The sequence below is a fragment of the Petaurus breviceps genome, unplaced genomic scaffold (assembly GCF_028583685.1).
Source record: "Petaurus breviceps papuanus isolate PSGF00001 unplaced genomic scaffold, PetGlider_PUasm1.0 90701, whole genome shotgun sequence".
Lineage (NCBI taxonomy): Eukaryota > Metazoa > Chordata > Mammalia > Diprotodontia > Petauridae > Petaurus > Petaurus breviceps.
Genome location: NW_027187316.1, coordinates 9,506,223 through 9,529,506, shown reverse-complemented (window position 1 = coordinate 9,529,506; position 23,284 = coordinate 9,506,223). Strand labels below are relative to the sequence as shown.

At 35.3% G+C, this 23,284-nt stretch overlaps 1 protein-coding gene and 1 non-coding gene across 5 annotated transcripts in view; one reads left to right on the top strand and one right to left on the bottom strand.

The window, feature by feature from the left end:
- Positions 1-23,284, top strand: part of UBR2 (ubiquitin protein ligase E3 component n-recognin 2) — a 158,271-nt gene that overhangs the window by 72,079 nt on the left and 62,908 nt on the right. For 3 of the 4 annotated variants that reach the window (XM_069065947.1, XM_069065949.1, XM_069065950.1), the window contains exons 9-19: positions 1,678-1,785; positions 2,260-2,348; positions 3,773-3,871; positions 7,734-7,897; positions 8,250-8,349; positions 9,421-9,549; positions 14,143-14,326; positions 16,132-16,193; positions 16,383-16,493; positions 19,235-19,300; positions 19,919-20,041. In XM_069065947.1, the coding sequence (XP_068922048.1) occupies positions 1,678-1,785; positions 2,260-2,348; positions 3,773-3,871; positions 7,734-7,897; positions 8,250-8,349; positions 9,421-9,549; positions 14,143-14,326; positions 16,132-16,193; positions 16,383-16,493; positions 19,235-19,300; positions 19,919-20,041 (1,235 nt within the window). Of the gene's footprint in view, positions 1-1,677; positions 1,786-2,259; positions 2,349-3,603; positions 3,703-3,772; positions 3,872-7,733; positions 7,898-8,249; positions 8,350-9,420; positions 9,550-14,142; positions 14,327-16,131; positions 16,194-16,382; positions 16,494-19,234; positions 19,301-19,918; positions 20,042-23,284 lie in introns of all 4 variants that reach the window. The other variant, XM_069065948.1, reaches the window with a different exon arrangement.
- LOC138144607 (U6 spliceosomal RNA) lies at positions 18,248-18,351 on the bottom strand. Its single transcript, XR_011163983.1, has one exon. It is a non-coding gene; the product is annotated as a U6 spliceosomal RNA (small nuclear RNA).

Sequence of the window (23,284 nt, the reverse complement as noted above, 5' to 3'; positions counted from 1 at the left end):
ATTTTAGGGAAATTTTTATCCATTTTTTTAGAGCATAGATTTCCATATCTTTCCCAAGCTAGAAGTGTAGTAGTCATTCATGCCTCTAATACCAGTGTTGATTTGCGCAGGAGTTTTCACTTCCTCCATTTCTGAATTGGACCAGTTTGCCCCTTAAACAGGCTGATGGCCCCTTGCTCTTTTGGGTTCACCAATATTGGTTTTTGACTTAGTGTAGACACCTCAGCAACTTAGCCCACTATAGTTCATAACTCCCAAGCTCAAGCAATTTACTAGCCTTAGCCTCCCCAGTAATAGATTATGGGTGTGTACCACCACACATGGCTTGAGGATTTTTATTGAGGATATTTATGAGGATATTTATTAATGATTTTATATTGGAAGGTGACACAGCAGTGATTATAGATTGAATATTATATTGATTAAGACCAGGAGTGGGGGTGGGGGGGGGAGGAAGGATACTTTATTTGAATACTGTTTTTTGGCGGAGGGGGACATAATTTGGAAACTCTTAGTTTGCTTTGTTAATTTTTGTCTTAGTAATTATTTTATATTCACCTTGAAATAGAAAGTACATCGTAGTCATTTTGACACAGATGAGAAACTTCTTACCATTTTTTGTATTATGAATCATATTTTTAAAATTTATGTTCATATTCTGACAAAATGTTTTGTTACAATAAAGGCCTCATTTGTGTTGTTTTTCTAACTAAAGTTAGATTATAAAATAATATGGAAATACAGATATTCTTTATAAATAAATACTAACCATAAAATTGGATTATAGATCATAGATTTAGAGGTGGAAAGATCTTTAGAGGGCATTAAGTCCACTACCACCCCCATTTTACAGATGAGGAAACTGAGGCCCAGAAAGGTGAAGTACTTGCCCAGGGTCACAAAGGTAGTAAGTCGTAATCAGGATTTGAACCCAAACCCTTTGATTGCCAATCCATTAATTATGTATTTACTGAATTTTTAATCCTGATTTAGCTGGCATTGAAGATTATTTCAAGTTTTATGTATAGATATTGATAGCAATAAACTAGTTGTTAGTATAAAATTTGTTCAAGGAAAAATTCTAAAACTAATAGAATACACCTGTACATACATATTGTGTATACACATACATTTTATACATACACACTGCTGAGTAACTTTATATAGTATTTTCCTTACTACTATCCTGTTATAAAAGGGTAGTGTATTTATTATTATTAAACTATTTTGCTGATAAAAAGCCTAAGAAATAGAGAGGTTCAATGTCTTGTTCAGGGTCATGAGGATAGTAAATCTCAGAGCTGGGATTAGAATCCCCATATCTTTTGATTCCATATCTTTAGCTCCTTCCCCTACTCTACAGCTTCCTTTAGTGATTGACAGCACATTTTTTTCTTAATGACATTTTTTTCAAGCATGAGAACTCATTACTTCCATTTTCTTATTACCTTTTAAAGGTGCAGATTTTTATGTAGAGTTATATAACACTTTGTGACTTGGCCATTTTGTGATGACATTCATAAATTGCTGACCCTTTTCATTATTTTACATATATATTTGAGTTTTAAGAGCATATGTAAAATAGCTCAATTTAACTTGATATTTACATTAAAATCTCCATTTAAAATATTTTGATGTCTTCAATAGTTGTTTTACCACCCTTCGTGTCTTTTTAAGATGGACTTCGTCGAATATTATGTCAAGTTGGTTTACAGGAAGGACCAGATGGTGAAAACTCTTCTCTTGTGGATAAATTGATGCTTTGTGATTCAAAATTATGGAAAGGTGAATCTCTCTTAACTTTTTTTTTTAAATTGGAAAGGTAACATATTCAAAATAGCAGAAAATTCTTTTTTGAAAAGTTCACTTTAGCAGATGTGTTTAATGGTTTTATGTTTTAAGTATCAGGTAGATAAACCTTTGTAGTTTTCTGTATATCCTTTTACAAATAGAATTTTTTTTTTAGTCAAGAAATTCAATCTCATTTTTAGACAAAAAATTAGGTGCAAATTCAAATGTTTTCACTTTTGCTATGTTGAATTTGTGGCAGAAAATTAGATATCCTTGGGATTCTTTATTTTTAATATATCACTCTGAAAGTAAATATGAATTTCTGTATCTGCTAGCGAAGCGCAGATGTACTGTCCCTAAAGAAGAGCTGAAGCTGAAACCCCTGAGGTTTATAATACAGCTTTAAAATTCCTTGGAAATAACTTACTTTCTTGCTTTCCTCATATACCCTGATCTTTTCCTTAATAGGAGCTAGGAGTGTCTATCATCAGTTGTTTATGAGCAGTTTACTTATGGATTTGAAATATAAGAAACTATTTGCCATCCACTTTGCAAAAGTAAGTAGTTTTTCAATTTTGAAAACCACTAAAATAAGCATCACAAATAATGGAGTAGTTCAGGCCAATAATACATAGAACTGGCAATTTAAGAGCTGATAGCAAAATCACAAAATTTCAAAACTGGAAAGGATCTTACTCAACAGCCATCTAGTCATAGTAGCTACAATATACCTAACAAATAGACATCCAGCTGTTTCTTGAAGACCTCCAGTGGGGAATAACCCACTCCCACCTCCTGACAAAGCCCATTCTATGTTTAACATTAATAGTTAAGAAGTTTTTCCTTACATCAAGCCTAAATTTTCTGCATGTTTCCTATTCTTTGGGGCCAGATGTTTAAATCTACTTAGTATGTTTTTAATTGAATTTGTTTAAATGGATTGGAATCCAAAGGAAAAACTTAATAAAAGGTAGTTTCTTATCTTTTGTTAATTGCAAAATTAATAGGGTTTTGGGAAAGAGGAATCCCCTCTTTTTAACTTTCTTGTGTCATGGACCCCTTTGTCAATCTGATGAAGGCTATGGACTCTTTCTCAGAATAATGTTTTTAAATGCTATAAAATATAAAAATACCTAGGATTACAATGGAGATAAGTTTTATTGAAATGTAATTATCAAAATATTTTAAAATAAGTTCATGGTCAATAGTGTTTGACTTATTATTTATGTCAATACAATGTATATATCCCTATGCTTAGCTCTGAATGGCACTTGAAATGGCAAAATGAAGATGGAGAATTTAGAGCTATCAACACTGTGAAATTAAGGTGCTGCCCCTTCTGTGGACTTTTCAATATAGAGGATAGTCTTAGTTTAATATATATGTACTATCTGCTTTAAAAGTCATGAATTCCAGGAGCTGTGCATTTGGATTCTCTCTTCCTTCTGGCAGCCCAAAATTGGATTACCTGCACTGTAGGTAATAGCCACAATGAAGTAAGACCAAGGAATAATATCATCAGGAACTGTAACATTGCTGATAGTTACCTCCTCTATTACATGATAATATTTTGAGAAATAGTTGTTTCTTACTGTCAGTACTAAGCTGCTGCTGTGTACCTCACAGAAATACAGTAACATCAATAAAACTAGAGTTGGTTCTCAGAGATCATTTGAATGATTTTAGGGGGCAGGAAGATTCCTTTTTATACCCGTACTATCTCTTTAAATTTTCTCATTCAGACTATACATTATAACTATTAAAAAATTTGGTCCGTGTGGATTAGAGGTGAATTTCCCCCTTGTTGTTTAGAATTACCAGCACTTGCAGAGAGATTTTATGGAGGATGATCACGAGCGAGCAGTGTCGGTGACTGCTCTATCTGTCCAGTTCTTCACTGCACCTACTCTGGTGAGTAGTGCTCGCCTTTTCTTCTTAACTGATAGTCGGCACTCCTTGCCTTTTTTTGCCTTCTTAATAGAACTATGAGCGTTTGCAGAGTGATTATGTGACAGATGACCACGACAGAGAGTTTTCAGTCGCAGACCTCTCGGTACAGATATTCACGGTTCCTTCACTTGTAAGTACTGAAAGACTAAGAAGAATTTTCCTATTTTCTGTTAGTGGCACTAAAGCCTTGAATTTTAGACTATTGAGATTTACAAATGCCCAAATACAATAATGTTCCACCTGTTTTGAAAGCCTGACTTAGGACAACCTCGATCACTTGGAAATAGCTGTCACAAAACATGTGAATTTTTATTTTTCAGGGGCATTACTCTCAGACTATAACCATTTAGAGTTTCATGTAAAATTAAACCTTTGCTTCTTGTATTTCTTGTAGCCAGACAGCCAAAGGTAGGGGAGCTGCTAGAAGCCGATATACTGAGACATGTTAGGGAGGGAGGAGGCAACAGAATTATCAAGCCTAGCAGGTGTGTTACTTCCCAGTCCAGTAATTCATTAAAATGACTCCTAGTTGCTAAGATAAGATTAAATTATGTTCAGCAACTTGTTTAATAAGTCATAGAATTATGTAATACATCTTTGAAATATTTTCATCAAAAGTGAAAGCAGTAAGTAATCTTCAGTTATCTAGAAGAAATATAAAAGTATTTTATATTTCTGTCAAAGGCTTTATGCTAGGCACAGTCAGATACTTAGTAAAATTTATTTGGAACATCATTTTCTGATGATACTGGATAAATGAGGTATTATCACAGCCTTATTTTATAGTGCAAGCTCCTTGAGAAATGAGATTGTATCATTTTTTGTGTTAGTATTGCAGTGCCTAGACTGTAGTGGGCACTGTAGAAATGTTTGTTAATTGATTGATAAGACTACTTTTACTTTACCAATGCAGTATTCCTTAGTTGTACAGATGTGAGCTTTATATCATATTTTATACATATGTGATATACATACAGATGTGAGCTCAGAAAACTTTGTTTTCAGAAAATCTTTAATACAGTCTTGTTATAAAAATTCCTAGAACACAACAGTGTTTGGTTGTTAACACTAGCTAGCCCTCCCTATATGGGGAGAAAACCTTCTTTGACATTTGCCTCATGTAAATTTTTGTACACTACAGGCATTGGGCAATTGGCATTTGGTAAGTGGTTTAGTGTATTTAATCAAGTTCTAAGTGTAACAGAGAAAAGTGCATAATTAAGTATAACTATTTACATTGCTGAGGAAAGGTAAGGATGTGGATGAGGACAAAAATGTTGTCAAGGCTGATTAGCTTATCTGTTTCAAGCCAATGGGGCTAAATACACAGGCCAGATCCCCTTACAGGACAGTTTAAAAATTATTCTATGGTCACATTATGCCTAAGCCTGCCTGAACAGCCATTCTGCCCAATATGTGTTATTCCTAAGAGAATATGGGTAATTTAGAATATATCCCCTTGACTGGGAAAAGAACTGAAACAACTTGTTCTTCTGGCAGTAGTGTCTATTTTTTTTCTAAGAATAACTGCACATGAGGTTATCCTTTAGCTTTTTCTTTTCCTGATTAAAACAAAACCCCACTTTCTTCAAGGTCCCATTTCCAAGTTTTTTAGAAATCATTTAAAATTTTCCCCAAAATATCACTGATTTTTTTTATGTTCCTAGTCTGATTATGACAAAATATTTCATAAAAATCAACATCTTGAGTACTTGTTTATTTATCAGGGTGCAGTCTTGTCTTTCAGCACTAGTTCTTGCCCAATCTAACTGTCATACCATCTACTCCCAAATACTCTTTGCTTGCTTTGTTTTTTTCTCTCCATATATATTCCTGATTACTTCTGATCACTTCTTTAATTTATGATGCTCATGCTGATTTCTGTCCCTACCTTATAAAGTGCTAAAGTCTTTTTCCTGCTCTTCTCCAAGTTGGTGATATCCATGAACATAATTTCTTCCTTCTGAATATTGACAAAGGTATTAAATATTACTGAACCACATCCCATCTTTGAAAAAAAAAGCTTTTTATTTGTTGGTATTCATGAAATGTTAGATAGCAATTCTTGAGAGTTGGGTATGAACCAGTTTTGTTTTCAGTTAATAATAACGTAGTTAAAGAGATCATGTTTTTAAATAATTTGATTACATCTTAGAATTAGTCGGTATTCCAATTTATTTGACCAAATGTGTGTCCTGTCTACACCATATACAGTGCAACTCAAGAGGAGTTGGTGAACACTGAGACTTATTCTTATCCTATGAATTTTTCCAGAGTGTTAGAGGATTTGCCTTGTTATTTTGAACATACTAAGTTAGGTGTGTGGTGGGAGACTGGCATCTCTAAATGAGGCTGAGAATTACATAGAGTGAGAATGTGTAAGGTAAGTAACAGATTGATATTCTGAAACAAAGTGAAGAGAAGACATATATACAAATGAAGCAGAGTCCCAACGATAAGTGTTATTGTGGTGAATTGGAGCTGTGTAATTAACTCTGAATATCAGTTTCATTAGAATCCAATTCCTATAGAATGGCATCTTGAGAAACTATTAGGAATTTAGGGATTAGAAAGTTACAAAGTATCAGGCTTTTAATAAGCATTTATTAGACAGCAAGCCCCTTTTGATCTTTCCTGTTTGTAACTTTGCCAGCAGAACTGTAATAGGTTAAGTTAGATTTGGGCTTTTGAATTTCCCTGGCCAAGCTAGTGGATAACTCTTTTTGTGTTGGGTGACCCACTCTGATAATTAATGGCTTTGGCATCTGATCAAGAGAGGCAGAACCCTGATCAATAAGTTTGGTGGTTATAGAATAATAGATACAGAAATGGAAGGAATTTCAGAGGTCACCTAGGCCAACCCTCTCATTTTATGGATAGGGAAACTAAGAGCCTTAGAAGTTAAGTAACTTGCACAAACTTATACAGGAAGTAAGTGGCAGAACTTGGGATGTGAACTCAGGTCCCTTGACTCAAAGTTCAATGTTCCAAATTTAGCATTCTTTCCACTGTGCCACAGTGCCTCTAAGCAACTGTACTTTAGTACCAGAATATGAACTAATTATATTGGCCCTCAAAAATCTGTGGTCATATTTTCTAAAACAAGACAATAATAAGTACCACATTCTGTTCCATTGACATTTATTAACAACTTGGAGGTTTCCTTTAGCCTTGAGACTTCTTGTCTTTTTTTTTTTCAGTACCTTGAGCTGTATTGCATCCAGTCTCACTTGAGAGTGAACTAATAAAAACTCTTGCATCTTCCCCTTTGGAACATTTTTCTCCTACCTTTTCCATGTAAATTTCAGAATTTATAATCATCATGAGACTATGGTCAACCTGACAGGACTTTTTTACTTCCTCTTTGTTTTGTTAACATATGCACAGTCTAACTTAGGGTAGTCACTAAGTCCTTTCCAGTACACAAACCCACAAGTATACTCAGTGGGGTTGAAAAGACAAGACTTAAGGGACAGTCTATTGGAACAGGAAAGCAGCATGGGGTCATTGGGGATATCAAAAGGTTATATTCTGCAATTATAGTTGGGAAGTCTTGACTAAGGAGAATGTATGAAGAAAGGTCTGACACTTCTTACAGAGTTCCTCTGGCATTGATATCCTATTATATGTCTTATATTTCTTATCTATTATCTTGTATTTCTTATCTATATATACACATTAATTCAAGTAAATATGTAGCTTAGTTCTGCCAATGAACAGACCATTGTATCTTTTAATTGAAAAGTAAGGACCTTTGTAATACCTTGACCTCTCTGAATAGTTTGTATCCTCATAAAATAGTAGTAAAACAACATAATTAATAATAATTAAGAAATATTAGGAAAAATCTATTATTATCATGCCGGGGGGGGGGGGAGAGGAATAGGCCCTAAATAAAAAATAGGTATTGTTTATGAAATCCTGTAATTCATGTTTTATGTACCTAGTGAATAGTTTTTTATTACAGAATATTCTAATCTACTTTTATTTAGGCTCGAATGTTAATCACAGAAGAAAACCTTATGACTACCATCATCAGGACTTTTATGGATCATTTAAAACATCGAGATATCCAGGGCAGGTTTCAATTTGAACGATACACAGCCTTGCAAGCCTTCAAGTTCAGAAGGGTTCAGAGCCTTATTTTAGACCTCAAGTAAGTAGTTGTTTAATTATTAAACCAATTAAGACTTAAATATTCATCTGATCAATGTAATACCCAGCTACAATTCCAGAGAATCTATAATAAAGCATGCTGTCCACCTTCTGAGAGAGAGGTGATGTTCTCAAGATACAAAATGAGACACACTTTTTTGATGTGACCAATGTGGGCATTTGTTTTGCTTGACCATACATACTTCTTAGAGGATTTTTTCTTATTTTTTCCCCTTTGGAAAAACAATGTGAAAAGGAGGAAAATAAATATTTGTTAATTGGAAAAAAGTAAACTAAACTTTTTTTTAAAGACTTTAAGTGTTAAAAACTCCTATTTTTTTCTTTTTGTTTAGATATGTGTTAATTAGTAAACCCACTGACTGGTCAGATGACCTAAGACACAAGTTCCTAGAGGGATTTGATGCTTTCTTAGAACTGCTAAAATGCATGCAGGTATGTGAACCAACATATTTTTTAAAATGTCAAGAATGATTTTGGTTTTGTAGTTTATTATTAAAATAAGTCCCATCTCATTTGAAACATTTCTTAATTGGGGATAAATTTACATCTGGGAAATTAAAAGGATTACAGCTTGAATCCATTTAATGAAAAAGCATTATCAAGATGTTAAGTGAAAGGATTTTATCTAGAAGCTGTTTATTTATCTAGTGTTACAGAAGTCTTTTTATGTATTGTTAACATTTTAAATTGTTTCCTTAATTTCTTTTGAGGGGTACAGCTATATTATTACATGTCCACATATAAATAAATAAATACATACATACATACACATATATATGTATATAAATGTTTACTTGCTTTGGAAACAATAATATTAAATTTTCACCATCCTGATTATTTGTTTGATAGATGTTCATATACTACAATGAAATTATTTTTCCTCTGTTTATATTCCTTTTCTGAAAAGGTCCCAAAAGGGAAGCTGAATTTTCTAGCAAGGACCAGCTGTTATATTTTAACTAGTTTTAATTGTAAAAAGACAGGTGGCCTGCTATACATAAAGTTAGGTATATATACCATTTTGATCTTGCAGTAACCTTTTTAAAGAAGAACAAATTTTTAAAAAATTTTTTTTGTACTTCAAATATTTTGGGATTTGACTTTTCCATTTAATTAACTCTGCTAATTCCATGGCAATTATACCTAAATTCTACAAGTCTAATTTTTTTATGGACTGAGAGAATTTAGCTTTTCTGTTTTTCTGTTACCAGTTTTCTCTAAGACTGCAAAAATGTTTTTGTTTCAAAGGGGAGAACTATTATGAAAAAGATTATACTCTGAGAATATGTGAGATAGCTATACAAATTTAACCAATGACTTTTTCATTTATTTTTACAAATCTTGCAACAAACTTTGTGCAAGATCATTGAGCTGAAAAGGGATTTTGAAGATTTCCTTTAATACAGTGCAGTTTTTCCTATATAGGACAGTTAAATTTTAGTAGAATTATTATGTTAAATTTATAATTATTTTGCTTTCCAATTCATATTTGTTTACTCTTAGGGAATGGATCCAATTACACGCCAAGTAGGACAGCATATTGAAATGGAACCAGAGTGGGAAGCAGCTTTTACACTACAAATGAAATTAACACATGTCATCTCCATGATGCAAGACTGGTGTGCTTTGGATGTAAGTTTCTTTTATTGTGTTTACTTATGTGTCAACTTGCATATAAGATCAAAGAGAAATGTGAAGAGGAGCTTTAATGGATCTTGTTTTCAGTGAAAATCCCTTTAATCCTAGCACAGAAGTCTGTAAATATATCAAAAAAGCTTTTCCTTATTTGCGCATTTATACCTGTGATTTATAAGGACTAAGTCCAAAAGTACTTTCACTTCTTCTCAACAGTTTCCAAACTTTAAATAATTATTTCCACCTTCTGAGAATGATTTCAGGGCAGTTGAAGGCATTATGTCTAGTGAAGAAAAACTTAATTTTACACTGTGCTCTTTGGTTTACTCTGTTTACCTTAGAAACTATCATTTTTAAGTGTATTCTTAGAAGGATGATTTGCCCTTATCAGGTATCTGCCTTGAGAAGGTTACTAATTTACCATTGCATATGATTCCTGGACAGCAGACTGTAGATAGTAGATAGACTCTGCACATGTGCCAAAAGCAATCCTAAACCATAGACCAGTGACACTCCAAAGGTGTGCTATGAATTATATGACACTTGTAATTGCAGGCTCCTGTAGAACTGTCTCCACTTTTATGAAATTTAGACTTGAAATTGCATGCAACAAAAAAAAGTCTCTTCCCCATAGTGTGCTTGAGCTACTATGCTATTTTAAGTATACTCTGTAGCAGGTACCGGTACCATGGAGTAATGTAATGCCAAGGAAAGGCAACTTCCCAAGGTTCAGAATACCAGCATAGGTGCTCTCCATTTTATTCAGTGACCAACCAAGAACAGAGAAGATCAAAACATGACATCATTCCAAATACAGCATTTACTAAATGTGATTAAATAATCTCCAAGGACTACCCCACCCCAGGACCTTCCAATCATTCAATCAATTACAAAGTCTCTGTTCTAAATACTTCTCCACCCCTAGGCTATACCTTAATTAAGTCCACCACAAAGCCCCTCTTCTCAAATGGAGATTAGTTTCCAAACATAAGGTCAAAAGTTCCCCACCCCTGGATCACAATTGAATCTACCCCAGAGTTACATCAAGTTTAAACACAGCACTTAATACCCAAATGGAGGTCTTTTCTTCATCTTGACAGGAGGCAAGTTCTCAGCAATCTTAGTTCCTGGGGAGACAAGGCTTAGCAAGGCCATAAGATACATTGCCAGTCCCTTCATGAATTCATCCTCTGTCTGTAGAACAGTCCTAGAACCCCTGAACACATTAGCAAAGCCCTCTCCCAGGATTTCTGTAAACATACAACAAGAAAATCCTTCCTCAGGGCTTCTGAACCAACAGAAAGGCTCCCAGACCCCTGCAACAACAGCACTGTCCTTCACCAGTGGACAGTATTCACTCTGTCTGCAGGACAGTCTCCAGACCCCTGCAACAACAGCACTGTCCTTCACCAGTGGACAGTATCCACTCTGTCTGCAGGACAGTCTCCAGACCCCTGCAACAACAGCACTGTCCTTCACCAGTGGACAGTATTCACTCTCTGTCTGCAGGACAGTCTCAGGGCTTCTTAACCAAAAGCCAGGTTCCAGGACTTCTTCAACAACAGGACTGTCTTTCACCAGTGGACAAATCTGGCAAAAGAACATCAAAACAGACAGACAAAGTACCAGCAAAACAGCCATGTCTCCTCAGTCCTTGGCAGCTCAGGGGGCAGGTATCAAAAGTCCAGGGCAATTCAAAGCGGCCACCAGCAATTCTCTTAGTCCCTCTCTCTCTCCATGAGGTGCTGCTTCCAAAAAGATCTTCCGCCTCTCTCTTGTCTCTCCAAATCTACGTCACCAGCTCCTCCCAGTTCAGGACTTTCTTTTCACATCAAAAAGTCCATCCCACAGGTGGGATTAACAAGCTCTGGGTTTTAACACAATCAGTTTGAAAACCAAGCCAATACAGGGGAATCTTTAATTGCCATTATTATCACACATGGTGATATACAAAACCAATTGAAGACATAAGCCTTGCTCTCTAGATCATTAGTTTTTTGTTTGTAATTGAAATTCAATTTGGGCCATTTGGGTTCTCTCAAACTAAAGACCTAATCCATACAAACATATATACACACACACATACATACATGCATACAAATAAATGTACTGTAAAAAAGGTCCTTTTTAATGTAAAAAGTCAAGAAGAAACTTGAGACAAAAAAATTTGTATGAAACCTAGTGTATTGTGAATAGTCTAAACACTAGGGAAGTATTCATTTTGTACATGAGTTAGCTATCCTAAATGATACCTGTTGTATATCAACCCTTCTGATTCTGATTCTATTTATCAGTCTTCTGATTTTTATTTCCTTGTAGATATCATCCAGCCTCATGTCTTCTTTTGCAAATACTTGTTGAGATGAATGTACTACTAGCTCTAGACAGATGACTGCATATTCATACCTTTAGCTCCATTCCATCGCCTATGCACAAAACCTATATTTGTAACTGGAATCTCTATTTCTTTTCCTTTCTCCAAACTACTACCTTAATCTAGATTCTTGTAAATTTAGGCCTTGATAACTGCAACAACTGGTGTCCTTACTTGCCTTCTCTTCCCCTTATTCCCTTATTCTCTCCCATAATAATTCTGTGTACAGCAAGTTCTGTGTATTGATAAGAGTATTTTTACTGAAAGTATTTAATGTCACTTACTTGCTTAAGAACTTAGGATGGTTCTCCAGTACTACCACAGTAAATACCACATTAGTTCAAAGCCTATCATAATCTGGTTCCACTCTGCATCTCCCACAAAGTCTAGTTTTAACTGGGGGAGGAGGGATATAGGAAGCCGGGCCTACACAATCATAATGTCTAAAAAAAATAGGGCCATTGAAACTTTTTTAATAATGCACAGAAAAGAACACAAGGAAGGTCAGAAAGAAACAGAGGCAAGAAGAACACTTTTGAAAGTAACATGTAGGGGCAGCTAGGTGGCGAAGTGAATAGAGCACCGGCCCTGGAGTCAGGAGGACCTAAATTCAAATCCAGCCTCAGACACTTAACACTCACTAGTTGTGTGACCTTGGGCAAATAACTTAACTCCAGTTGCCCTGCATTGCCCCCTCCAAAAGGCAAAAAAAAGTAATGTGTAATCATAAGCTTTTAAAAAAAAAAAGTAAATGGTGTGAAATGAAGTTGTAGTTGCAAATATAGTCTTTTTATGTTTTTCTGTATATATGAACATGGGGGAGGGTGTTTCTTTGGTGTTTTTTTTTTTTAATTAAAAATTTGGATTTGGGTCACAAAACCCAGGGTTCACATTTTGGTTTTCCTGCTTGCAACCTATGTGTCTTTGGGTCAGTTCTTTAACCTCTTAGTTCTTTATCTGTAAAGGGAAGTGTTTGACTTAGATGATCCCTGAGGTTTCTTCTAGTCCTAAATCAATGATCCTACCTATTCAACTTTCATTATTATGAATCTTTCATTATTACTTTCAGCCCTTGTTTATGGTTCTATATACACCTTACTTATTCTTATCTCCATGACGTTTCTTTGCTGCTCCTTAACCTGGAAAACCTTTTCTTCTCTTCTGCATATTGATAACCTGCCCATCCTTTTAAGACTCAGCTCAAATTCCCCTTCATGAAGTCTTCCCTGACATACTTTTCTTCTGAATGACCTCCCTGTACCCCAATCTTAAGCATTTATAGTCTTATCTTTAGTACTTTATATTCTACTCTTAAATTGTTTCTCTGACTAGTCTGTAAGTTCAATGAAAAGATACTTCTCATATCTCTTACAGCACCTAGTGTAAGACAAGATATGTGGCAGGTGCTCAAATGGTATTTGTTATTTGATTTTGTTGTTATTGAATCTCCAGAACCAGGAAGAAAAATTTAAATAAGCAGTTTTCTTCATTATGAATTCTACCTATCCCTGGTATCTACTAGCTGGGTGGTAGTAGTGGTCCTTCTGCAATGCTCAAGGCTTGCTTCCCAGCAGTACCTCTGGACTTTTGGGGGGTCTTTATGCTGTCCCTACCCCCATGTCTTCAGAGTATCCTGTTCTGCTCTTAAATAAGAATCTATTTTCTAAGTTAATGTATAATTAGATAATGGTTGTTTTATCTTTAAATTGGAGCCTTGTTAATTGATAAGGGTAACTCATAGTGAGCAATTCCTTCTACCAGTAAAGATTGCCAACTACTCTGAGTGTTAGAAAGTTGTCTAGAACACTGAGAGGTTAAATGATTTGCCCAGGATCCCACAAGTTTGGGGGCAGGTCAATAGTGGATGTATCTGCCTGGGTAAATGAATACTTCTAAATGCTCAGAATCACAACCCTTTTTGCTATGGCTGACCCTGCTATCTTCCACAATTATTGATAATTTTACAGTTAACTTAACAAGAGGTGATGGAAGAGATTATAGAAACCCAGAGCACTACTGTGCTAGTGCTCTGGGATTCCCTGGTGCCCTCTGTCGTGCCACCTCTTCTCAAATAACTTTTCAGAATGTTGTGTCTAAATGAGATCTTTGATTTTATGATCACAAAATAACTGTTGTTTTTGGCCTGGGAAATGGGTGTTGGTTGTCTCTGGAGTCTGACCTTTACTGAATAGTGCACGTCCAATCCTCCTTCCTAGGAAAAGGTGCTGATCGAAGCATACAAGAAATGTCTGGCAGTCCTGATGCAGTGCCATAGTGGCTTCACCGACGGGGAGCAGCCCATCACACTAAGCCTCTGTGGACATGCGGTTGAAACCATTAGATACTGTGTTTCCCAAGAAAAAGTTAGCATTCACCTTCCAGTCTCTCGATTACTTGCAGGTAAATAATCTCGAAAGGCTTGCAGTTTTCTTTTTTATTAATTTATGATAGTATCTAGTATAGAGTGTAACCTGTAGAGCAACCTAAATTTAGCTGTATATAAAGTTCTTTTTAAGAAAAATTACTTTTAAAGATGTTTTATTGATGTTTTTTCTCTTTATATTACAATAACTTCTTACATTATGCCCTCCAAGTAGTTCTTTTTTGTAATTCAAGAATATTTACTACAAACACTGTATCATAAATCAGCTGCTAATAAGTAGAAATTATCTAAACCTTTGCTTCTTCACATCTGCTGCTTTTATGAACATCTCATTAAATTATAGGCCTAGGGAAAGTCTGTCACTTATTGGTTACTGCTGCTGACAAAAGTGTTTAGGGGAAGATTTTTTTTTTTTAATTTTAAAAGGTTATATGCCCCAACAAATCAACCAAAAAGATAAGAGTTGGTGGGATCCTGAGCCCTAGGGTCAAAATTAGTTCTTGATGTTATAGCAATCCACTGACAGTGTATCTCCTCACCTGGAAGTGCTCTCATAGCAATTTGTCCTCTTATACCATATTCTAATTTTTGTTCTATTTATCTGTCTGATCACTTAGACTATAAATGCTCTGAAGGGAGAAGATTGTGTCTTTATCTTTCTGTCTCTCTTTGCTCTTAACACAACATATTATGCAATGGTGCTTCATAAGGATTTGCTAAACTTTGCCCTAAGCTTCAGTTACATGACCCCCTTTAAATAGGCCATAAACCTGGTAAGGTGACTTGGTCATTTAATGGTCATTTTGGTTCATTGTAAATGCTTGATTTGCTTTTGCTGTGTAGTGAGTATATGTTTCCCCTCCTAGCATACTACTAGTATGTTCCCACTAGTCACTCAGTCAGCAGGTATTTATTAAGAACTTCTGTGTTCCAGGCATTGTGATAAGCAAAGAAAGGCATAAAAAATGTGATCCATTCTCTCAAGAAACCCACAATCTAATGAGGGAGATTTAATGTATACAGAGGAAGTAGAAGATAATCTTAGAGGAAAAGGACTAGTGAGGGGGAGGGGGAGCAGAGAAACAACCAAGAAAGCCCTCCTGTAGAAGTTCAGATTAAAGGAAACCACAGAAGCCCCCATTCCTCATCCCCATTCTATTTTAAATAAATATATCTTCTCTCCAGCTGCTGGGGCCCAGCCTTCTTAAATGTATAGCATATTTATTTTGTTCTTTTTCCTTCCTGTATATACTTCTTTATGTATTGGTTATCTCTCTGGATCAAATGTAAGTTTAAAAGAAGGGATTGCTTAATATTTGTCTTTGTATCCCCAGTTCCCAGTGCCTAAAACCGTGTAGAGCTTAATAAATATTCTTTGATTGACTAATCGTGGATTTAAGATTCAGAGCTAGAAGGGACCTAAAAGATCATTGAGTCTAACACCTTTATTTTACAGATGAGGAAACTAAGGCCCAGAAAGGTTAAGTGGCTTGCCCAGGATCAGGATTTGAAGTTATATTCCCTTACAACACACCCACCATTCTTCCCAGTCCAGTTTGCTTCCCCAGAACTAGAATCTAGTTTTTCTCCATGTGAGTTACTATGGAAATGGACTGCATCCATATAGTTATCATTTCAAACCACTTAAATCAAAAGATTTGCTTCATTGTACAGTCATTTACAATTTTTATTGGTAACCTTATAGATATGAAGGGATAAAAAAGTTAAATGGAGAATAGAAAAGGATGGTTGTTTATATAGTAAACAACTATATAAAGAAGTTTCCAGAAAAACTTTTTTTGGGCTTTGTGTTCCCATTCAGGTTTGCATGTATTACTAAGCAAAAGTGAAGTGGCATATAAATTTCCAGAACTACTTCCTCTGGTAAGTGTTACTGAAATTTAAAAGCAAATTCCTATTTCTGTAGCATTCCCGTGATCTTTAAGTTCAAAATACCTTTATCTTTAAAAGTAAATTTTTTAAAAATGGTACTTAGTCCAAAGTCTCCCTGCCTATCTGCTCCTGTTAATATAGTACACTAGCTAAGATTTTATGTGGCTTTTTTATTTGCAGAGTGAGCTCAGTCCTCCCATGTTGATAGAACACCCCCTTCGATGTCTTGTGCTATGTGCCCAAGTGCATGCAGGAATGTGGAGAAGAAATGGATTCTCTCTTGTTAATCAGGTTAGTATCTCAAATTTGGGGGATGGTTTTACCCCATTTCCCAGTCTCTAATCAAGGCATAGGAGGTGCAGTGGGTAGAGGTTAGAGCACAGTGGATAGAGGGTAGAGTATAGTAGACCTGGAATCAAAAAGACTTGAGTTGAAACCTAGCACCAGACACTGGTTGTGTGATCCTGGGCAAGATACTTAGCTTCTCTGTGCTTTAATTTCCTCATCTTTAAAACGGGCATAATTATAACATTTACCTCCCATTATTATTGTGAAAATAAAATGAGATAATATTTGTAAAGGACTTTGTAGACCTAAAGTGCTGTATAAATGCTAGATATTATCATTAGCTACCATAATTCTTATGACACTTAATCATTGATTTAAATGATACAATAGAAAAGAAAAATCACAAATTTAATCATAGAACCCAAAGTTTTCATATTCTATCATTGGTAGGTGTATAAGAAACATATTGTCAAAAGTAGAAAAGCAAAGCAATAATCTAGATTTCATTGTCAAATTGAGCTAAAAGCTGTAATTATATTACTAAAACTCAAGTTTTAATTATTGTCAAACTCCACCTAGTTTAGATTCATTTTGGGGTTTCATTTTCTTTTTTTTTTTGTAGTTATCATCCTTATTTTTGGCTAGAAGGCAAGCTAGAAATAGGATAGGGGAGTTATAATTACAGGTTTGGATCTAGGAGCCTCATTCTGCTGGCAACCTTAGAAATTTCATTGTTGAAATTGGCTCTAGCAGCAGCATGATGTATAGGAAAGAATAATGAATTTGGAATCAAAAGACTTGTCACTCCTGCACTCCTGATATTTATTATACTGTATGAGCTTAAGAGTCACTTCCCTTTTCTAGGCCTCAGTTTCCTTATCTGTAAAATAAAATTTTACTTCTTCTCAGTATACCTGAAGCCTTTCTCTAAATCTCTTCATAGATAAATTGAAGAATCAAGCTATCTATTTATTATCTCTTACATGACAACTCACCCCCCTCCAGTGAGCACACATTTCCTAGATAATATCTTTTTCAGTTGTACCCAATGAATATCCAACACAAAGTCCACTTTGTAAAGAGGGATTCACTCAAAGGGTTTTAGATTTAGAGTTGAAAGTGGCCTTTGATTCTGATATCCTCATTTTACATATGAAGAAACTGAGGCCCAGAGAGGCAAAGTGATTTACCCAGGGTTGATATCTGAAGTAGAATTCACGCCCAGGGGTTCCTTTTTCCAAGTCTAGCAATGCAATTTCTTCATGATTCCTTATGGCTAGTGGGGTCCTGTAGATGCTCCCATTTGTGAATGGCATTGTGTTGGTTGTATCAAACCTCAGAATTTAGTAGAAACTTCAGGAAGAGGACAGTAACAGCTCAAAAGAGTTTGATGTGACCTTCCACCCAGGAAATACTGGGACAGCCTAAAGAAGTTTTACTTTAGATATGTCTATATGTTCATATGTGTATATGTATGTGTATATAGATATGTATATGTAAATGTGTATAGTGGGCATATATTGGACATACAGGCCCAAGACTAACCAAGAGAAGAAAAAGAACTTGGATTGCCTTCAGGATACTGCAAGCTTTTATAATGCTTCTCTGGAAACAAAGAACCATCTTTTTCATATGAGCATTCTTTTTTTCTCCCAGATTTCTTTCTTTCTTTCTTTTTTAGTTTTCAGCATTCATTTCCACAGGTTTTTGAGTTGCAAATTTTCTCTACCCTACCCCCCACCCCAAAATAGCAAAAAAAAAATATGGAATGCTTTACTAATTTGTGTGTCATCCTTGCACAGAGGCCATGTTAATCTCTGTATTGTTCCAGTTTTAGTATATGTGCTGACAAAGCAGGCACCATATGAGCAGTCTAATAGTGTAGTGTTAACAGACCTGGAATACAACAGTCTACAAAGAATTGAAAATATGAATTACATAAAGTAGTGATAGAGAGGTGCATGATAAATAGAAACAGTGAAGACTTTTGGAGAAGAACAAGAGTAAAAGATGTTATCAGAGAGATGTATGATGGAAAGAGAAATTGGGTTCATCCTGTGTCAAGAGTCCTCGAGGGTCAGCAGAAGGACAGCTAGAGTATGCTGTTCTTATCCTTGCAATGTCTGGAGCAAACACAGGAGGCCTCCACAAGGTTGGGCGGACACCCTGTGGGAGAATCACGAAGACATGCGTAACAGTAGCATTCCCTAGTCATTGGAGGGAATATCCAAATTGATGAGATCACAGGTTTGAGTATCTTTTACATAACTGTTTGTGCAAGGGTATTTATTTGTAATATGCCACAGCCCACTTAGTCCTACCCTCTGTCTCTCTGTGCTGCTTGAGTCTTCTACAGTTTTGATTCTTCAGAGATTGTAATGTTCCATGATTTTCAGCTGTATTACATACCCACACATTATTAGTGTTTACAAAGTAGGGTTTTCTCTTAGTGGAGTGCCTTGTTATAATTGAATATGCTACATATTTTCTCAAGTGCATTCCAGCCTACTCTGCTCCCATTTAATTTTAAGACCAGCTCACCGTTATTGACCTTCAAAGGGTCTAAAGTATGCAGCATACCTTGATCTGCAGAACATAGAATTACTCTCATTGCTCTATAGTTACACATACATGGTGGGTTGATCAAAAAGGCTGTCATGTACAGTATATTAGAATGTTTTTGTACAAATAAAAGACAATTTTTCTAGGAAAGTTGATGTGTGTGTTTGGTTTTTTTTTTACAGATTTATTACTACCATAATGTGAAATGCAGGCGTGAGATGTTTGACAAGGATATAGTAATGCTTCAGGTAATGAGACTAAGATATCCAATTTAACACAGAGATTTATTTTATTGGTGTTATCATAGCACTCAGAAAAAAAAAATTTTAATCTTAGGTAAGAGAATAAGGGTAGTAGCATAAAAATAAGAAGAATTAATAACACTCTTAAAGGAGAAAATGTCCAAAAAAGAATACTTTAAAAAGAAATAAGATATTTGGTCAAAGTTATATAAAATGTATAGATAGCTTACGAACTAAAGAAGATGTGATTAAAGATAACTAAAGAGATACTTGGAAATAGCAGTAGTCAGAAAGTTGTCACACCTCAATTGCATATTCCTCATGAGAAAAAATTGAAAAATCCCTAATTTGGTATTGTGCCTTTGTGATGATGCTGCTTTTAGTGATTTTTCGGTGTGGAATTGCCGTGCATTTTTTTAAAGTATTTTTAAATTGTCCATGTAAGTCAGTATATTCCAATATCAGTTGGTAAGAAATTGCTATAAAGGGTCAGGACTATACATCTTTCAGAAAATGTTAAGGAAGAGTTAGGTACTCTGAAAATCAACAACACTTGTCATTAGTGAGTTCCTAAATCTTAATTCTAAACCTTTTCTCTTTTATTCCAACCTTTGTTTTAAACAGACAGGTGTATCTATGATGGATCCAAACCATTTCCTAATGATAATGCTCAGTCGTTTTGAACTTTATCAGATTTTCAGTACTCCTGATTATGGGAAAAGATTCAGTTCTGAGAATACCAATAAGGTAAGATGCATAGTTTTCCAAATATCTACCACATCACTAATACATCTTTTAGCAACTTTTAGCAAGGTCAAGAAAGACAAAAAATGGAATTTAAAGCCCTTTAATCTTGCCCTATATTATCACAGTATGAATCTAATTTTTGCATGGTTAAATTGTAAATAACACATATAGTCCATTTTAATGAATTTTTATTGAATAGATTCATATGTAGCATTTCAGATTCTCTTGCCTCTCCCTAAAGACCCTAACATTACATTGAGCAAAATTGTAATATATGACAGTTATTTACTGAACACATTTTATTATTTTGTAAAGTATTGTGCTAGTCATTATGAAAGGTTGTTTATAAGAAGGAAAAGACAGTTTTATTTCTTAAAGGAATCTGTAATTAGTTTTTAAGCAGTCCCAACATTTTATGAAAGTTCTGCTGAATCTCAGAGATAATTTTATAGCATATTAAAGCAATATGACATATAACTATTATTTTTATTATTATAGCAATTTTCTTCCTCAAAACTAAATTTATTTCAAGTATATTATATTCCCTCAACACTAACTTGTATTAGGGAGAAGCAATTATTGTTACTCCTCTTTTATATTAATTCAGTATATTTGTACTTAACTTTGACTCCTTCCTTTTGAAGTTTACTTATCCTATTGTGCTTTGAAAAGATGAGTTCATATTTCATAATTTGTCTCTTATTTACTGAACTAACCAGACCCATTCATTAGGGCCATGGTGTTTCACCCTTAAGTGGTTCCTCTACATATAACCTTCTGACTAATGATGAGAGACTGTGGTGAATTGTGAAGGGAATCTTGCCGTTAGATTGCTAATCTGAAATGATTGAGTATACAGACAGTTCTCACAAATTTAACTTTATGCCAAGAGTTCTAAAAGAAATTTGCATTCCAAGGAAACACCTATGTTAATTTTACTGTACCATACTGTGGTCTCACTCTCTTTTCACTGCTGCCCCTTGGTTCAGCACTCCATGGCCTCCTACCCCCCACCAAAAATAGAAACAGACCCTAAAAAAAAACACTTCAAGTGAAAGCAGAAGAATAGATATGCAGAGAGACTGTCTCTGCCACTGCCACTGGCAGATCAGAGGCATGGCTTGAGACCTCTGGCATGCCAAGAGAAACCTTTGCCCTGCTCTGCCCACCTACCCATGTGTCTTCTGTCTGTCCATGCTCAGATACTGCATATCTGCCCCTGGTCCCCACAGGTCGCCCATCCTCTCCGGTCTGTGTCTGTAAAACCTCCATGTGCATGCCCCTCATGTGTTTCCTCTTGGTTCTGGCGAGGCTCCCACATGGCTCATCCCAGCTCCACTTGCTCCTCCTCCTGCTCCAGCTTCTCTGTCCCTGGCCTAATATGTCCTTGAACTGTATGCCAGTCCTTCCTTCTAAGACAGTGTGACTCCTTTCCCCATGTCCATGGGCAAATTCACATTACATAGAAAGTAAAGGTCTATGGAATGATCCATTTATATAAAGTGAGAACTGTCTGTATTTGGAATTAAAGTGTTGTTTATTTAGGCATAACTCTTATAGGTTTTCTTTTTTGTTCATTCTTAATATAAGTATGAATAACTTCTAGCCTCTCTCAGGCCCACATTCTTAGAAAAAAAATTTGGGGGGAGGGGGATTGACTATGATATAAAATTAAAAGGCATCTATAAAACTTACCAGATAAAAAAAGGTATTTGTTCTGCAGATTTAGCTAAGGAGACCTTTAGTTTTTTTATTTATTAAAAGTAGGAGTAGGCTTATGCATTGCTTTGTCCTTTTGTCCGTATTGTATTATGCATCTCTTGAAATTTCTGAGTTGGTTGAAGTTGATTGAAGGAGTAGAAGAATATGGAGAAGGAATCAAGAAGTTGGCTTTGGAAGGTTTTGTGGAAAAGAATTTTTTCCTTTTGTGGAAGGAATTGTGAAAAAGACCTGAGATTAAGTTTTGGAAATTTGAGAGCACTTAAGCTAAAAGAGAAGGGGCAGATTCAGGAGAGAGGATTGAAGAAGAGTAGAAGAAAGGTAGAAAGACACAGAAGAAGTTAGGAATATCTGTTGAGGAGCTAATAAAGTAAAGAGGTTAATGGCTCCTGGATTGGACTCCAACAAATATTTGCCAAGCTAGTCGCACAAGCTTCTAGTAAGAAGAATAAAGGACTTCCAGTAAAATGAATAAAAGTAGATTTTTGCTTCTAGAATATAAAGAGAACAGGGTGAATTTTGTAGTGACCTGAATAGCATGTGTGACATTTCCTTCTGTTACAGTCAAGCAGACATTATCTATGCTTGAAATATACAGTGGTTCCCCTCCTAGAAAGAAGTAAAGCATTAGAAGAATAATTCTCTACTCTCTAGGTTATCAGGGAGAATGAAGTACTCCATAGAAAAACAAAAAGAAGGATCTGAAGAGGCAGAGAGGAATCCTTGTCTGTGTCAGAAAGTTAAAGGAGTGAGGGAAGAGGATGACTGAACATTTGAAGCTCTCCCCATGATGATGTAAACTGGAATCTCTACAGAAGAAACAGCTTTCAGAGTATTCCAAAGGGTGCTGATAGGGAGCCTCAGGCAGGATCAAAGGACTAACCATCCAGTAAGGATGAAGAGAAAATATTAATAGGTATTTGGGGCCTTTTACTGAGAAGTACTAAAGCAGGTATTTATTGACATGATATTAACAATAGAAAAGTCAGCTTTAATTCTAGCATCTAAACAGTGTGTGGAACCTTGAAAAATTTGTGAAACTTGATGAATGTTACCCTCTTTTGATTGTCTTCATGATTACAAGTGATATTGGTAGGAGGAATCTTGAAAGCACTGATCAGGAATATGAAGTATTAGGGAAGATACTGAACACCTTTAGATAATGATAACAATAATAACTTAACATTTTATGGCACTTTTCAGAGTGCTTAACAAATAGTATCTCATTTTATCCTCATAACAACATGAGGAGATAAGTGCTTTTATTATTGTCATTTTACAGATGAGAAAACTGAGACTGAGAGGGGCTAAATCACTTGTACTATATCACACAGCTAGTAAGTGTGTAAGGCCAGTTTTGAGCTCATGACTTCCTGACTCCACTTCCAGCTCTTTGTCTTCCATATTATCTAAATAACAAGTCATATTTTCATCACTTGTGCCAAAGTCAGACTTCAGAAGAAAAAGAGCAAAAATTGCTAAGAAGCTGATAGCTGAGAATAGAATTTGGATTTCTGAACTATG